Source organism: Micrasema longulum, unplaced genomic scaffold (genome assembly GCF_059751315.1).
Source record: "Micrasema longulum isolate JH-2025_06_02 unplaced genomic scaffold, ASM5975131v1 h1tg002396l, whole genome shotgun sequence".
Taxonomy (NCBI): Eukaryota; Metazoa; Arthropoda; class Insecta; order Trichoptera; family Brachycentridae; genus Micrasema; species Micrasema longulum.
The window spans coordinates 176,988-195,489 of NW_028279545.1; the positions used below are offsets into that span (position 1 = coordinate 176,988).

The 18,502-nt window shown below is 34.7% G+C and overlaps 1 protein-coding gene across 6 annotated transcripts in view; it reads left to right on the plus strand.

Annotated features, from left to right (window-relative positions):
• Positions 1-17,507, plus strand: part of LOC148272287 (RNA exonuclease 1 homolog) — a 58,625-nt gene extending 41,118 nt beyond the window's left edge. For all 6 annotated transcript variants that reach the window (XM_088240245.1, XM_088240244.1, XM_088240243.1 and 3 more), the window contains one exon: positions 15,825-17,507. In XM_088240245.1, coding sequence (XP_088096371.1) covers positions 15,825-17,251 — 1,427 coding nt within the window. In that variant the 3' untranslated portion in view covers positions 17,252-17,507. The remainder of the gene's footprint in view (positions 1-15,824) is intronic.
• Positions 17,508-18,502: the final 995 nt, after the last annotated feature.

Consider the following 18,502-nt stretch of genomic DNA (forward strand, 5'->3'; position numbering starts at 1 on the left):
TTAATGTTAAAAGAGGGTACTAATAAACAAAATATTAGGAGGGCGAATTATTGTAGTGCCATTCTTTCAATTTTCAGGTATGCATAAGATGATTTAATTATGTTATACTGTTAGAAAATTCTATGAAATACAATAATAATTAATAAAATAAATAGAACAACTTTGTTTTTAACCACTAATTTTTATTTTTTACCGACCGGTTTCAAAGCAAACAAGCTTCTTTGTCAAGGTTTACGTAATTCAATCTACATTGGAAAAACTAAAAGAAACTTTAATATTAGAGTAAAAGAACACCTAAGATGCTTAAATAATAATAATTTTTCTGAATTCGCAAATCATCTCATAGAAAATAATCATAACTTCAATAAAGACACTGGATTAGAAGTACTTCATGTTGAAAATAAAATATTAAAATTAGACAACTTAGAAATTAAAAAAGCTATTTATAATAAGAAAACAATAATTAGTAACCAAATTAACAATATTTCTTTTAGTCCTCTCCTGGCTTACTTCGAAAATAAAGATATCAAATTACCACCCATGTAAGAAAAAACCACTTGATTTATTGGGTCCACGTGTAGTATTTAGTGAACATGATAGAAAAAAATAAAAAGGAATCAATTCATTAGTTACGTAAACCTTGACAAAGAAGCTAGTTTGCTTTGAAACCGGTCGGTGAAAAATAAAAATTAGTGGTTAAAAACAAAGTTGTTCTATTTTTTTTATTATAATGAATAACCACAAAGTTAGTGCTTCAAATATAAACTTTATACAATAATAATTATTCATTTTCGATCAGCTCTGTACGGGCATTGAAATTATCATTAAACGATTAACTTTTCTCTTGGTTATTTCCAATCCATCATTGCCTTTTTGTACCACAATCCACACCCAATTAACAGTGCAACGGGTATCATTGGTACATTTATCGGATCGTATAATATTTATACTTTGTTTTACACGAAAGCAATTTATGAACTGTCAGATATCACTCCGCAGACAGAAATATTGTGGTGAAAATAATAAATTGAAAGTTTGTGGAAACGAATCCCGGACCCCGAAAAAATTACAGTTCGCAACGTAGTCCTAGTGCCGACCCTTAAGTATGGGAGTGAAATGGGGAATTGTAAAAACAAGGATGGAAGTATGCTGAATGTTGTCGAAATGCGATCTCTCTGCCGAACGTTTGGTAGAAGTATGTATGATAGGTGCACAAATGTCGAGATACATGCATTATGTAGGGCTGAGACAAGCATTATCGACTAAGAAAGGTGTGCTGCGTTGGATGGATGGATGAATGGACACCAAAAGAACTGCTAAAAGGATTAATGGTGCGAATGTTGATGGACGCAAAAACGGTGGAAGACTGAAAGAGATATGGCATGAACAAATTCAACAAATACTTGAAGATGGACATGCCAAAATTCTGAATAATCGTCGTGCTTGCATGATAAGATATATGAATGTATAAAAAGCGAGATCTGTATGCAAATACATACTAATTTGGAGTTATATCCTCTCTGCCTCATCCTTATAATCAAAAGCGTTAATTACTACACCTCTCGGCTTTTCTCGCAACGAGGGATAAGAACTATCTATGGAACATCTGCTAGTCGTCATTTCTTACACTCGTTGAATATTGATATGTTTTCAATGTCGACCAGTTCGCTGTGTTGCAAAGTTGTTACTTAAGGGATTTGTAGTACTAAATTATATACGTAAACACACTCGTACATTGTATAATAGCGACTGTATAGATACGTACATACTTCGGCGTGCTTCTTTATTTCAAAATAGCAGACCGGCTTGTGCGATCCGCTGGCTAATTATTAATAAATACTAATGCAACTATTCAATTATATCGCATACATTGAATATAATATATTATTTAAATAATAAACTTGTCGTGCAGATAAGTAATGCTTTGAAAATTTGCGTTTCAACTGCTGTAAAACTCGATGGGTGTGTTATTATTAGCATACATTGTATATATGGTGTTACAATAATCCAATTTTATGTTGATCTATTCTTTATAAGAATTTTATTTTCCCGTATTTTCAGTTCAGTTCTGTGCCGAAATATGGCGTTTTTTGGCAAAACACAGTATATATATATTTTCAATACAAAATAAAACAAAATAAGTTTTTGACATGTAAAAATTGCAAGAAAATATTCCAACTTTAGTAGTTGTACGACTACGAATGTTTTCTTCGTCAATTTTAATTTTTTATTTTATGAATACGTACGTTACAACATTAATTTTCAATTATATATAGGGCAATTCCATGTAAGGTGAGAGAATTACGTTAATTTATAATTTCTATTTATTTCCTCCAATTTAAAAGTCTAAAAGTCTGTTTTATAAATCAATACAAAAATATTTTTCTAAATAATAAAACAGTAAAAAACATAATGTTATCAATATTTCATGCCATACAACACAAATCAATATCTCATTGATGTATTTTTCGGACCATATGGCGCAATCGTTTGCTCCTTAAATTCAACCAAATTTTTGGGTGCGTCTTATGGTCCGATGCGTCTTATCGTCCGCAAAATACGGTAATGTTGAGTAGTTTGGCATAAATTCATCTTTAATTGTAAAAAGGTGGAAAGTGGGATTTCCAGGGTCTTACCAGTCACATTCGTTCAAAGATTAATTGCACAGAACATATTGACTGTATGGCTTCTTCTTGAAAACGGTGTAATAAAATGGTTCTTTATCTTTAAAAGATTTGACAATTGGATGAATTCTGACGAAAAAGTAAAAACTCAAAAGTTGGTCAAATTCTGGAATTAAATGTCCCACCAGTTACAATGAAATGCCCCTATAATACACATTCATGTTTCCTAGTAAAATATTCGTGATGAAAATTCATTGTAATTTATTTTAGAAATAAAATACGAGAGATACTTAAATCCAAAAATTAAAATTCAATGTACCCAAAATACCCAAAAATAAATGATAGACAATTAAACAATGCATAATAGTAATATGTATTAAATCTCCCTTTTATTTGTTTAAACTCATGAAAATAACATTACATAAACTCTTGTATTTACCCCGTTATTTTTAATTCTCTATCTTAACTGTTTTTGTATAAACACATGGAATTTTATAACAAAGATACCAGTTTCAAAGATGTCGCGAAAGCGGTGAAACCGGTCACTGGTTATTCCAAATTTGTGGGTTTAAGTATCACTCGTCTTTTATTTCCATAATGAAAGTAAATAATTCACACCGCATTATTTTGAATAAATTTAAAAGATCAAGAGAAACTCGCTCCAAAGATATAAAATTATTTTCTTTAACATAAAAAAAGTATTATTCATTTTAATTTTTAAGATAATTATGTCCATGCATCTAAATATATTCATTTAGATCTTATCTTCCGGATTTTAGTGATAATGCGGTTGTGTTTCAACTTCTAAAGCCTAAAATCTGAGTGATTCCCGAAAGAGGCCGTGGGTTCGATTTCCATTGAATATTGGTCTAAAATGTGATCTGAAGCGTACAGTTAATAGATAATCTTACCTTTAAGTAAGACTAGCTGCAATAATTGATTTACCAGTACAGTTCTTTGGAACTTACAGCGCGGATAGCATTACGGTTTTATTTGTGTTGTGCCGGTCGCCTGATTTCACCTGTATGTACAAGTACATATATTTATATAGATTGTGTAGGTGTGTTTTGCATTCATGTAGTCATTTGTTAATCGTCGCTAAATTTTATTGTTTGTTCTTTAGTTTGTTTGTTGTTATGTTAGAAATTATTACTCGAATCTACGCGACACCATATTACAGCATACCTTCGATGTTAATTATATTTAACTCAAATCCATTCAGAAATGTTAAATAACAATTGGTGGACATTTCTTATACTATTTTGTATTTTTTCAAATTTATATAGGGCTACTCTAAAAAAAACTTGCAAAAGGAAATCGAATGAAGATTAATCGGTCTCACGGTGTTTTGGTTTATGCGTTTGCCCGCTCTTGAATAAATAAGAAATATTAACAATAATTGCAGTACAATTAACGTCAATCCACCCTATATTATTTTACCGTGCCGTGTGGATTTTTACGTTCGTGTGAAAATAGTCTTACTCAAAAGTGGTAGGCTCTTTTCACACACGCCACGCAAATCCACCCGGCCTGGTAACTTTACCGCGTTCATCTTACAAACGCATACACAACGTACCACCTTTTGATTGGCGTGGCGTGTGTGAAAAGAGCCATAGACCTATTTCATACCATTGTGAAAATCCACAAGACACGAGAAAATAACAAGGTGGATTAATTTTTATTGCACTAAACGCACTAACCATTACACCAATCTCCACTCGATTCCCTATTGCAGGATTTTTATCGAAATAGCCTCTGAATAAATTATAAATATGTAAATACTAAAGAATATAATAAATATCAATCCACCCTTATTTTCTCATGCCGTGTAAATTTGGACGATATGTGTAAAATGAGCCATTGTGTTTCTATAATTCGTGGCCATTGAGTACCACCACTGCGTATAAATACGTGTCACATATTCACGGCAGGTATTCGCATTGTGAAATAAATCATTTCAGAAGTGGGTCATCTTTATTGTACATTGGAGTTAATATATTCAAAAATTCATGCATCATAACACAGTAATGTGGAACACCACTGGTTACTGGTATACGTGGTATTCCGACATTCGGCAGGCGACACGATTTTTGGTACAATATATACCAAGCCTCGGACTAATCGGATGGAGAATTGATTTAATTTGAAATATCTACACCATTATGTTTTTTTTTACATTTCGGTAATTCTTTTTAAAAAAAAATTCATACTATAAACAGATGTACAAGGTCACACAATACATAATACAGAAATAAAAAAATAATAAGGTTCGCCGTGTTATTTGAGTGTTGAAAAGAACGATTTAAACAATATGAAATATAAAAAAATATGTAGTTAAAATAATATTATTAATAACAAATAAAAAGTAAAGACATACCGACAAAACAAGAAAGTAGTGGGAATGAAGAATAAGGAAGGTGATGAGGATTGGTAAAGGAAGACCGAAGAAAAGTGGGAGTGTAAAATACTAAAAGTAATGATGGATAATAAACTGTACTTAATAAATCTAGACAATGAGGAAGTTCAGTAGTTTTTTTAATTTTTTTTATTTGTAATAGACTGTTAAACTAAGTCAATTTTTTTTTTAAAAAATTTTATATATCGTATTATCGGCGCTACGATTTTTCAAAGTTTTGTATTTCTGAAATAATTCCGCGTGTAACGTCAGAGGTTCATTTCCGCTTATTCTCATTCAGTTCTTCCCATTGGTCCAGAAGCGACAAGCAGACCGGAAATCTCCCATAGCTCTCAGATCATAGGTTGATTCACATGAACCAGTGACGTCATTTAAAGTAGTGCGTTTTTATCAAAATATTTTTTTTTTCTGTACATTTTCAAGAAACTTTGTTTTACAATTGAATGCTCTAATTTTTACCCCGCGTGAAAAAACATTTTTTGTATCCAATTTCCCGTAGGGCTGAAGTTCCTCATTGAAATTATTGTTAAATGTTTTACAAATACGAGGGATGGTAGAATTTTACATTTTTTAAAATAAGTGTACAGACACTAGTTTAATTTTACTATATTTGTCCGTCTCGTGGTGTAGTGGTGAAAATAACCCGAATGTGAAGACAATAGAATGTACTTTCCTCACCTTAAGGTTTGTCTCTGCATACGGGTATTAATCTTGAAATGCCCATTATTTGGATATGAGTTTTCTTTACGAGATTTTGCATAATCTAATTGACTGCCGGATTATTCTTGAAAACGTCAATATAGAGTACCCGTTCACAGAAATCGTAACGCTGTTCTTTTTTACGTAAGTACTTTTCTACCAAGAATTACATGTAAAATTGTGTTCTTAGAGGATTTCTGAGCGTTTACTATAGCGGTTTTATTTACATTTATGTAGTTTGTTATGGTTTTGGCCACTTTCTTAACTGCATCGGTGTTTTGTTGTATTTTTGGACGGCTGGTTAGTTCGGAAACCTTTTTGGCACCCTATTCATAATATTATGAATGTGGAAAGAGTAGAGTAAGTGTTAAGAAGTATATATATAAATATGTATATATATATATATATTATTTTGCTGTTTGCAATTGGTAGATGGTTTAGTTGTTGTTATTGCGGCGGAGTATGTCGGTGATTCAAAATCCGTTCTTCTGTACCAATTAACATTGCTGTTATTTTGTTTTTATTTTATTATTTTATGTTTTTGGTGCCATAGATTTGAGAAAAGCTATTGGCTACTGGTTTAGATTTTTACATGATGTATTATTAATATTATTTATTGTAAAGGTGTATGTTCTCTCCTGAAATTGGTAAATGTATAAAAATCTCGGGTTCGATTCCCAACAAGGCCGACATTAATCATTTATTTTAAACATTTTTATGCACTGCAATATTTCACTGACTTTGGATTGACACCTGAAGCGAAGTACTTATCGCATTCGAAAACACATCAGTTGGCGAATATTTTTATTTCTTGGTTTTGCCAGTGCCAAGATGAAGTAGGACTGCCTTACCTATGCAGTCGCTTATGCACTATTACTATTAGGGGTAGATAAGGGAAGAAGTAATTATATGCAGTCAGTAATTTACACTGAATGACATAATTAAATAATAATTAACTTATTAATCAAATTGTACACGACAACTTTATTAAAAAATGTCCATTCTCTACTTATTTAACATATCATATTTTTCTTTATATATATATATATATATATATATATATATATATAAGCTAAAGATGCATGTGTGGTGTAGTTTGTTGTGATTAAAAATACACCTGACCTTTTTATTGTGTTCATGTTTTTCAATTTAATTTAAAAATAAGGTGTGTAAACAAATTGTCCTTGATTATTTATTTATACCTCAAGATCCTCCATTGCTATATTAATCATTGTAGAACTTAGGTAGGTACTACGTACTACTCTAATAATAAATGTTTTTCTTTTTTGAAATACAAAATATATTACTTGTAATATATTTATGATGGGCGAACATATTAATATAACTGCATTTTTGTTCATTTTGCGATGTATGTGGGGAAATGTGAATTGTGTATACCTGCATAAATGCTAAAACAGTACACTTTTACAATTACTCAAAACTTAAATGAACGTGCCTATTAAATTTTCGTTTTAATAAAATAAGTGTGCGCATTTTATATTTTATCGTTTTATTTTCGGTTCGCAAACAAGATGGTCTCAGTAATACAAGCAGACAAGTTTTACAAATAGTATAAGTTAGTTCTAGTAGTATAATTAGACTCATTTTTGTCCCATCTTCAATCTTTCTGGTTGCATTCTGTATCATCACATTTTCTGAGTTGTTAAGTACAAGTATTCTGCATTTTTAAAATAGCTCTGTCAAGACTTATTAAATATAAATATGACGATATTAAACTCACAATGACTCCATATTTTTGTGCATTTTTCATCACGGAAATTTCTATCTATTTTATAGTCGATGTGGGTGTTAAAACCGATTAATTTGATATATATTTATCCGTATTACCTGGGCCTAGGCGCCACCGAAATAGTCTATGGATCAGTAATGGTTTACCAACACGAAATATAAATCACTTTTAGAGTGGGCCATCTCTTGTTGAATCGGCTTTTTTGTGCAGTATTTTTTTTTCAAATGTCACTGAAGCCTAAATAATTGTTTTCCGAGAATCTTCTAAAGTAAAATCCCACCTCTTAAAAATATTTAATTTTTTTAAGTAAGAAAATATATGTCACTAGAGTAGTTTTATTTAATTTACTCATTTTGAATAGATTTTTCTAACTTTTAATTGGGTTACACAATATGAAATTCGGTGACACCTGTTTTCAAGGTTCCGATTATCATTTTAATATGGATGTTTATTTAGATACGAATTCGACAGAAAGTGGTTTTTTCGTATTCAATATTATTGATGAATCGACCTTTGCGGATTTTACGAGGAAAAACGACACTATTGAATCAATAAGCCCCACTGTTGTAGCAACAAGGAAACCATCGCATTTATTGCTATGAGGAAGTGTTCTGTTTTGTTTTTTCTGCTTGCGATTGTTCTAATGAGAACCTCTCGCTCGACATGATTGGTTATTCTAGACCTAGGCTTCGCGTAATATATACTATACACTTTGTTCGCGGACTCCGCAATTACCAGCTTTTAACTATCATAATAGGTATATTTTTTATAGCTACAAGACCTCGAATGATGCTACGTAGACTGGTCATTACCAAGGTCCGAAGTGGTTTGAAGATGTGCTCTCGTATGCACAGTTTTCAATCTATGATTACTGAAAATATTATCTCATTAGAATACCAAATAAGTATTATCGGAGTGTTAAAAAAACCGGGGCCGAGTTCGGTTCGTGTACCGCTAGGATAATTAAACACCTAGACCTTATTCGCTCTGAGGCTTCGCGGTAAGATCATTATCCTCTGACTTTTTTGTTTGGTGAAGCCTCACAGTCTCCGTGCTAATATTGCGAGACATCTCGGCGGATGGTTCATTCACACAAGATTGTGCTGCGCGTAATTGCCATTTTTTTTTTTAAAAGAATAATCTGCTTAGCCTCTATTTTGGAGGTTTGTGCGCAGGTGCGAAAGAGGGGACATCGAAGGAAGTTATGATATAAACCAAATGCGGCGTATTTCGATCATTTGTTAAATGAAGATAAGGTGAACAGTATTATGTTTCAGGCGCCAGTCCAGGAACAATAAAATATTTCAGTTTAAGCAAAAAATAAAAATTTCACGTCTACCCACCTCGACCTCAAGCAGACCGCTTCACAACGAAGCGGATTTATCTCCGCTCGATTTCCTTGTTCAGGATTGTTAACCGAGATCAGCTATCGAGTCGAAAACACTCGTCCAGGGTTCTGGTTCTATTTCACACACATAGCTGTAAACTGATAAATCAGACAACTCCATTAGAAAAAAAACATTCGGTCTTATTTTTGTTTCCAAAAGGAGGCCTATAAAGTTCTATACTTATCACGTCATTTTTGGTCGAGTTGCTGTTTTATTTTACACATTTTGGCGTTTGCATGTTTGCGTATCCCGATACATAATGCGGCTGTAGAAAAATATATAACGGAACAATCTGTATCTAGCTTGATCTATATTCCCGTTGCATCTAGTTGCTAGTAATTTCTGGGAAATTGCGGTCAAGATTATCAATTTTCAGCTTTTGTATTCGTTCGTTATTCCAAATTAACCGGTAGATTCTCCGCCTCCGTTATCCGAAGTAGCTGGGAGCAACTGTTATGCCGAGAGAAAATTACATATCGCAATACCGGCGATGATCACCTTACGGTCCGAGATAGTAGCCGGCGGTCCGCGGTGTAAGGGAGGGCAAAGTGGAAGACTTAACTTTAGGCCAACTTTTTTTATAGGATCTTTATTGAATTAGCAAAGAAAACTTGTATATTTGCACACATTATAAATAGTTTTTTATTTAACTGCACACAAAATGAAAATAAACAAGCTTAATGAATAGCTTTGATATTTTCCACGTTGCCCTACCATGGAGGCAATGCTGGAAAGTAAAGTGGAATGTAGATAATTTTACCACCAAATACCATTTTTTGCATTGAAATCACTTGAACCGTGTGTTTGGAAATCTGATAAACCATCAGTATTGAAAAGAATAACAGTTTGGTTCACAGACATTGGAAGTGAGGAATCTGAGAATTTATTGAGGATAGTAATCTAAATATTATGCTATCCCATTGAATCATTTATAAATTTATTGTATTTTTGTATGTGCATATGTATGTATGTAGTATGTATGCGTGTATGTGTATATACTTATATATTTAATTTTATTTTTACATTTACGTAAACTGTACTTTTTTTTTTGTTTTCTTCTCTTTTGGGCTATAACTGTTTTTCTATTTCTTCGATATTATTTTTGTTTATAGGAAATATATTTGAAACCATATTTGCCGCAACAAATCGGTTTCTTACAACAGGCATTTGCCCATATAGGAACCGATTGCAACATTAGGCACACTAATATTTCTGGCTTGCCGACCCTTCATATACTGAGCCTTCTCCTAGTACAAACAGAATTTGCCAGAGTGTTTTTTGTGCTATTTGTGTAACAATGTATGTATAAACTAATAAATAAATAAATAAAATAAATAAACTCCTTCCACATCAACGAACAGCTCGTACGCCCATTACAAAAATAATTGTATTTGTTGATGGTTCTGTGTATGGCTCAACACAAAGATGAAACTCACCTACAGGGTTGTCTCTGAGATAATCGTTGTGTCTTAGAATATTTTGTTATGTAATTTTCAATATGTAACTTAATGTCCTTTTGAACATACTGTTTGTATCTTAAATTAATGAACCGTTTAGATAATCTGTTGATTGGTATAAATAAATAAAAAATACACAAAGGAGACATCAAAATTATAATTATGTCTTGATATTTTAGATTAAGAGCTAATAACTGCTAGATTGTTTTGTTTTGCTTTATTTTTTTTTTCTTGTTTTCATCCATTTTTTTTATTTTTCTTTCTTCTACTTTGCCCTCAATCGATGTTTTCCCAAAAAAAATACGCTTCAGTGTGACGTGGTCACATGCCGCAGCCAGACCAAACTAAAGTAGGCAGTGTGGTTAAGGGTGCTGCATTCGGAACGTTCATCGGGACGGCTTTGCGAGCATGTGGTGTAAAAAATATACTCCGGTTTGCCCTCTCATTCCACTTTTTCCCCCTCTCCACTACTCAGTTAGTTAGTCCCATGGCCAACAAACCGTTTACGCGACATTCAGATATCTCGCACTAGCTAAAAATGTAAGGTGGAGTTAGAAAAAATATCCGAGGTAATATCCGGATTCAGTTGTAACTCCCTCTCCTCTCGCCTCTAAGTCACTACTTCCTCTCTCTCTAGCATTAATGTATTATCGGATATGCCGGTATACATTTTACCGTAGAATTATAATATACCAGAAGGCGCGTAAAACCTTCATACATCGCACTGTGTCCAATAAGTTCCAAATGCCCCCACCTTGCGCGACATCTCACCTACGCGCATGCGTGAAGTGGCCGCGTAATGTCGCTAGGCCGCAAACAATAAACTGTTAATAACTCCAAAAAAAATATATACATTAGTTAATTTTGTGTTGTTATATTTTACCACATAAAATATTTTACTGAATGGAATATAAAAAAAAACAGGTACTTTAATTAGGCAAACGTTAAAAAAAAACTTTAAAAACTAATTTAGTAATTAAAGCCGTTTAATTATTTTACTGAGACTTATTAATAGAAATCAGGGTAAAAAATTCGACAACCCTGGCAATACCAGCAAAATGTTCGCCTTGTTTTTTTTTTTAACAATCTGGCAGACGGTAATAATCGAATTCTTAAATAGTATTAATTGTGAATTCGTTACTTGCACATGAGATGTAATTATTCTTTTTTAAAAAAATAAATATTTGCGTTCTTAAGATTTACCCAAATATTTAATTTTGAGGGCCATTTTCAACGAGTTGTAAATAACTCACTATTAGAAAATGGAATCAAGTTGGGGTAAAGTGGGATTCGAACCACGGAACTTTGGTCCCTGAGTCTGAGACACTAGCCACAGGACCACAACCCGATCCCACCTTAAAACTTATTGGTAACGACGGCGGTCCATTCTCTCTGCCTACCCTTACGGGGAAAAAACCGCATACGCGCATCAAACAGAAGGCGACAACATGCATGGTGTAACACTAAAAAAAAACGGCTTCAGGTTTTTTTTTCAGTTCAGACTGCTTTCACGAACGTCATTTAAAAAAAAGATTTTTTTTGTACATACTTACTAACATACTTTTTTAAAAATCGTTTTTATAAAATAAGTCAATTAAAAATACACGACTTGTTGTTTTAATATTTTGGGTTTTGATCAAAACGGCACAACAGATATAATTTTTACCGCGCGCATGAAAACATTCTTTTTAATCCCAGCAGTATTTTGACACGTAAAAACGACACAACACGGCGTAATTAAATTTAAATCGGTAGTTGCGTATCAAGCGACGTCTACAGAGGGACTAATGGCCACAACGTAAAACTACTCATTAATGAGTAGTAAAACATTGTCGGCTTCAGTTTGACGTGGGTACGCGGTTTCTGGACTATCGAATTTCTAGGCATTTTACTTACGTTATGATATTTATCGCGGCGAGTAATATCTGAATATGAATCACTGGTGATATCATTTCTGCTTTAATTCTCATCGTTTAGTAGTTTGCTACATCTCTGATTAATTGTATGACTAATGTTACGTTCTCCGCATAAAAAGTATTTTTTTTATTTTATATTGTTTATTTATTATACGGCACAAGTACCTTTTACAATATTAAAACATGGGTGTATAAAAAAAATAAAAAAATATACATATATGTATGTCAGCATACAAAAGATATAAAAAACTCGGTATGTTTTGAACATAAATTAGTTAACAGCCGATCATTAGCATAAGTAGCTTTTGCAAATTAATCGTTAATCGTTACTTTACAACATCATAAAATATTTATAAAAAGATGATTTGAATTCACAGAGACTCGAGTTAGAAAAAAATTCGAAATGACAGGTACATTTCCTAGTCTGTGTATATGCGGTACAGGAGAGTGACAAAGATAGTTGGTTTGGAAAGGGTTACAATAATATAGAGTGTTTTGTCTAGTTCTACGTGTTGACATGTCAATATTTATGAAATTCAAGAGTTCGCAATAATCGAATTTAGAATAAATATTTGGCTATCGTTATATTTTGGTAATAAAGTTTTTATTTACAGTTTCAAGCGTCCGGCAAGTATAAAATCAAGCCATTAACTCGTTGGTATATTATTTGTTTATTTACGCATGTCATAATTTATTTTTCATTTTTTAATTCTATATTTTTTGCACCATAACAAGCGAGGTTCATTCCATTACTGGAACACCCAGGTTTCAGAAAAATCACATTACATGTTTGTGTTCTCTCCGGAAATCGAACCCGGAACCTTCTGCGCGTGAGTTATACGTCTACCCATCACACTTAAGAGGCCGCCTTTTATTGGTTAGAAACAAATAACAGCTTACGTTTTCTTATTTATAATGTATTTTTCCACAATAGGCCCGGCCTATTGAGGAAGTTCAGTGCTATGAAAAATTGGCCATTAAAGTTTTATTACGCGCGGTAAAAATTAGATCGTTAAATTGTCCCGCGAAGTTTCTTGAATATTATGGAAAAAATAAATAAGAACGAACTACTTTGAATGACTTCACAAGTTCTTCCGAATCAACCAATGAGAGTGTTGTAATAGATTTCTGGTTTGCGGTATGCTAACTAATCAGAAAAAAAACTATAAGAAGAGAACTTGTAATGTCACACGCGGAGTAATTTTAAAATTACAAAACTTTAAAAAAATCAAAGCACTTATAGGTACTAAAAAATATAAATATTTTGGTTTTGTCCATAAAACCTACGCATGATAAAAATAACATTCAATTTTTGTATTAATCTCATCTGAAATTAAACTTTTTTTTTGTAAAACGGCGCGGCGGTTAGTCATTGTCACGTTTCAGTTTCATACAAATTAGACTCTAAAGAAAAGCATTGGCTGTTTGAGAGGTTAGACGATTTTGGTCGTGCTAAAACTAAAAGTCCTGTAGCTCAATCACAAATAACTATCGACATAGTTAAAAAACATGCTAAATATTTGAACGATCACAATGAACGAAAATGAACATGCTTAAGTTATCGCAGTCATTAGTCGACGCGTGTGTAATCTTTAAGTCAACGCTCGTGTCGGTTTGTTTCTTTGTTTTCCTCGTAAATAAATGCAGTTCTTTGGCGAAAAATCGGCGTTTACTATAAAAAATTATTCAATATATTGCATTTGCAAAATAGTAAAGAGTATATAATACAAAAAAGTAAAAATTACAATTACTATGGAGACTGCTTTTCTTGACATTTGGTTTGCCAACTGCCGGCTAAATGCAATAAATAGCATGATAAAATATAAATAGCAGTTTCGGAATATTTTTCATATTTACATTGGTGAAATTCAAATATGTGATAGCGCAGCAGGATGATACATCGCGAAACGTAAATATTTGGACATATTTATTTTATTTTATTTATAAATTTATTGCAAAAAAAATAATATACATACTTAATAACAGGGAATCTATATAAAACCAATTAATGTAAAATGAAAACGGAGTGTTCTCTGTTTATGATAGTATCCATCTAACATGGCACAGCCTGTTCTAAGATGGAGATTTTTTATCTTTAGAGCGTAAGTAGTCCTATACTAATAAAACAATAACATAAAAATGAAAAACTAAAACTGCTTAATTATAAATGCCTAGCTAATCAAATGTAAGAAATTAAAAATCATTATTATACAAATATAAAGTATCTATATGTGCCAAGAATACATGTTACTTAAACATAAATAATATAGTATAATATATAATAAAACAAATATAAAGCAATGAAATACGTAAAAATATAAATAATATGTGTTCCAATTGTATAAAGTACTACGTTTATTGATTTACATATATTTTTCAAAAAAATCTCTCGCTACACTATTTATATGTGCAGTTATTTTTATTTTAAAATTTGTTTTACATTTTGAGTCTTTTATATTTGGCAATAAATCATTAAATATTTTTGGAGCAATTACATTGTACTGCTTTTTACTAAAGGCGGTTGATACAAATGGGACAATACAGTTAATTTGTGTTACTGAACGAGTGTTTATATTCTGTTGGGTTCTTTTGACCTCACTTAATTTACTTTAAAACTTTGTGTTTTTTTGCCATGTGGTTACAGTCTCTTTCATTGATAACGCGGTAGTAAAATATTAGCTAGCCCCGTGTTGGTTAGCACTTTTCTTTTTGGCTCAGAACAATATTTCCAAATAGTTGGGCTCTCCCATTCATGATTCGATCCTTGGCCACTACAAGATCAGATACAGAATTATTTATTTTGGCAGGTGGCCACTGTCGCCTCCCCACCGGAACTAGACACACTATGCTGACGTATTTTCATCTTGTATGTAAATAATAACGAATCGTCATGAACTAATCCGTTGTGGGCATTCCGAGAACACTAATTTTGTCATTTACGTTTTAGAACGCAATACATTTTTTTTATGTAAGAAGTTTAAGGTTAATTTCACCTTCGATGTTTTAAGAATAAATTATGAAATTGTTTTTGATTAATGTACGTGTCCACATAAAAATTGTGTTACATACATTATTTTTAAGAAAATGAATGCATTTTGATATGCATATAATATTATATTAAAAACTATAATATCTGGGTTTTCTGGGAATCTTTTTTTATCTAGGCATAATATTTATGCCTGAAAATTTTATCTTTAATTGTTTTATTTTCGTTTCCTTGTTATTATCTTCTGCCATTCATGTCGTACGATTATTTAGCCGTATCCTTATTGACTTTATTATATGTATTATTTACCTTCCCATTTTCTGTATTTTCATTCCTTAACCTCAAATAACTAATAATATCATTCGAATATATTTGCATAATAATAATAATAATAATAAGTAGTTATCCGTTCTGAAACAATATCTTTCTTACACTTTGGACATTGATCATAAGACCTGTCTCGTCTCGCGCGAGTATAGTCATGTCCGAGTGCGGGTATCCCATGCGGAGGATATTGCGTCAGCGGGTGTGGTGGTGGGAGCGATAACTTAACCACATGCTAATAGAGTGATCGTTTATTTTGCAAAGACGAACCTCCTCCTGATCCCGGCGACAGCGGCGGCGCCAGCTCCAGCGGCTCCGACGGCGGCTCCGAGGGTGGCTCCGAGGGCGGCTCCGAGGGCGGCTCCGAGGGCGGCTCCGAGGTGGCGCGTGGCGACTCCCCCTTCGGAGACAGCGAGCCCGGCAGTCCGCGCCGAGTGCGCCGAGCGCCGCGCTCCAAGCGGCGCCGCCAGAAGCCGAGACCTACCAGAGATCCAGTTCCCGCGCCACCGCCCGGCCCCATCTCGGTCCCGGCACTCGCTCCGACATTTCCAGCGCCGCTACAGCGATACATCGACCTCCGGTTGACGGACAAGGACTTGTCGCGCATGCTGACACACTACTTGCTCACTAAAGAACAAATGAGCGCTCTCGGGTATCCGAGAGAGAGTTCCACGAATCCGCATAGGGTGCACGTGTTCTCGGTAGACTTCTCGAGACCCCCGCGCACATTCGACGTGAACGCTCGAGAGTTCGTGCCGGGAAGTGGATCGTGGGATGTGGTGCCCAGTGCCATGTTCGACAACTGGTCTCCGGAGGACGACAGCGGTCGCGGTTCCGATAGCTCTAGCCCGCGATCCGGGGAAAGCGATCCGGATAGCGAAGAAGAGAGGGCGTCAGCCGCAGTCGAACGACGGTGCGTCCGCTGCTCGCACTATTTCCACCTCAGCCCTTCCGGGGAGTACCTCACGAAAGAGGTTTGCCGTTACCATTGGGGCAAGCAAGTACGCTGTACCGGTCCGTCCGACAGCCCCGTCAAGATGTTTACCTGCTGTGGCTCGACACGCCGGACGCAGGGATGCGCGCGCGCTCCGGTGCACGTTTGGAGCGGGACGAACGTCGGTATGAACGGCCCCCTCCGAGGGTTCGTGCGCACCAAACCGCGCGTGCCGGGAGTCCCCCGCCGCCGGGTGCTGGCGCTGGACTGCGAGATGTGCTACACGGCGGGAGGTCTGCAGATGGCGCGCGTGGAGGTCATAGCGGCCGACGGTCGCCCGGTATACAGCACCTTCGTGAGGCCCGAAGAACCAGTCGTGGACTACAATACCCGCTTCTCCGGCATCTCCCCCCACGACCTGCGAACCGCCACTAAGACCATCCGCGACGTGCAGCGTGACGTGCTCGCCCTGGTGGACGCGGATACTATCCTCGTGGGCCACGGAGTAGAGAACGATCTGCGGGCGCTGCGCATGCTGCACGAGAAGGTCGTGGACACGTCCGTAGTGTTCCAGCACCCGTTCGGGCTGCCCTACCGGAGCTCCCTGCGGGTGGTGGTGGAAGAGACGCTCCGCCGGACGGTTCAGGAGGCTCGCCACTGCCCGCTGGAGGACGCCCGCGCCTCCCTAGACCTAATGCTGTTCCGAATACAGATGGACCGCTTTGCGCACCGCGCGCACCCGACTGACACAGTGTGATCTAGAGTTAGTAAAATACGTTCCTCGAGTGACTGAAGTGTCTTAGTAGTTATATTGCTCGCTGTACAAATTCATGAGAAATCTCAAAAGTGTGAAATTGGAAAGAAAGAATAATTGCGCTCCCCGAAAAGACGAAGTGGAGTGTTACGACTGAAAGTTTATAATTGTGATGTCCATTCGATAAGTTTTTTTTTCATTTACTTCGTTCGTCGTTTATTTTGTAAAATGAATATTTTCGAATATAAAATCTAAGTAATTTTCTGGTTTTATTTATATTCAACCCAACATACATTTTAACCACGACTCACAAAACTTGTTTTTTCATGACATTACTGAAAGTGATTATGAAATGTTGAAAACACTTTCTTTAAATTATTTTTGTTTTCTTTGAAATTATTTATTCATCAAAAGAAAACAACAGCCATTGTAACAAAAAAAATAATCATGCGTAGTGAAAAAATCTACGCATTTTTGCAGTAGCAATTAATTATTCGTGACTTTCCAGGCGAAATGTAGGATTCTGGCGTTCACATTCGTTAGCGCTGGCGATTGTGGATTTCTAGATTCATATATTTCTTTCTTGCGAAACGATGGCATGATTGTAATGTGCTTGGCTTACAGTAAAATCCAAACCTAACAAAAAATCAACTGACTCGGAAAAACTTTCTACGTGCATAAAATAAGGCAAGATGAAGTATTTTCAAAGATTTTATTAATCAGTTTTTAATGAATGACATTTGGATCCCAATGGGAAAAACAGAAAAAAAACTAGTGTTGCATATTTAACAATTATTATGCTATTGATTGACCAATATGTAAGATAGGCTTTAAATTGAAAAAAAATGAATATTCCCAAAGTTTTTTTCACTTCACCGTAATCCGCTAAATACAGGATACATTGATTAAAAAGGCAATCCAGGAAAAGCTATAGGTTAGTATTTAATTATTAAGTAATGTAATAAACACCAATTTGCTGCATGCCTTTTTTTTTAAAACGATTTCTACAGATGTCGACGAGGGAGGCGTCGAAAGGAACAGTAGGTAAATAGTGTAAATGGGAACATGATTATTAGGACTACTAAAACAAATCGTGTGCTGGTTGTAAAAACATCTTTGTGAGTGTTAAGAGTTTTAGAGCAATTTTTAAGGGTTGGTTGTTATTTATTTGAAAGGGAAACGAATTGCAATAAAATTAAAATAAAGCTTAATAAAAAAAACTGTATATCCCATACTGGGATGAGGTAGATCAAC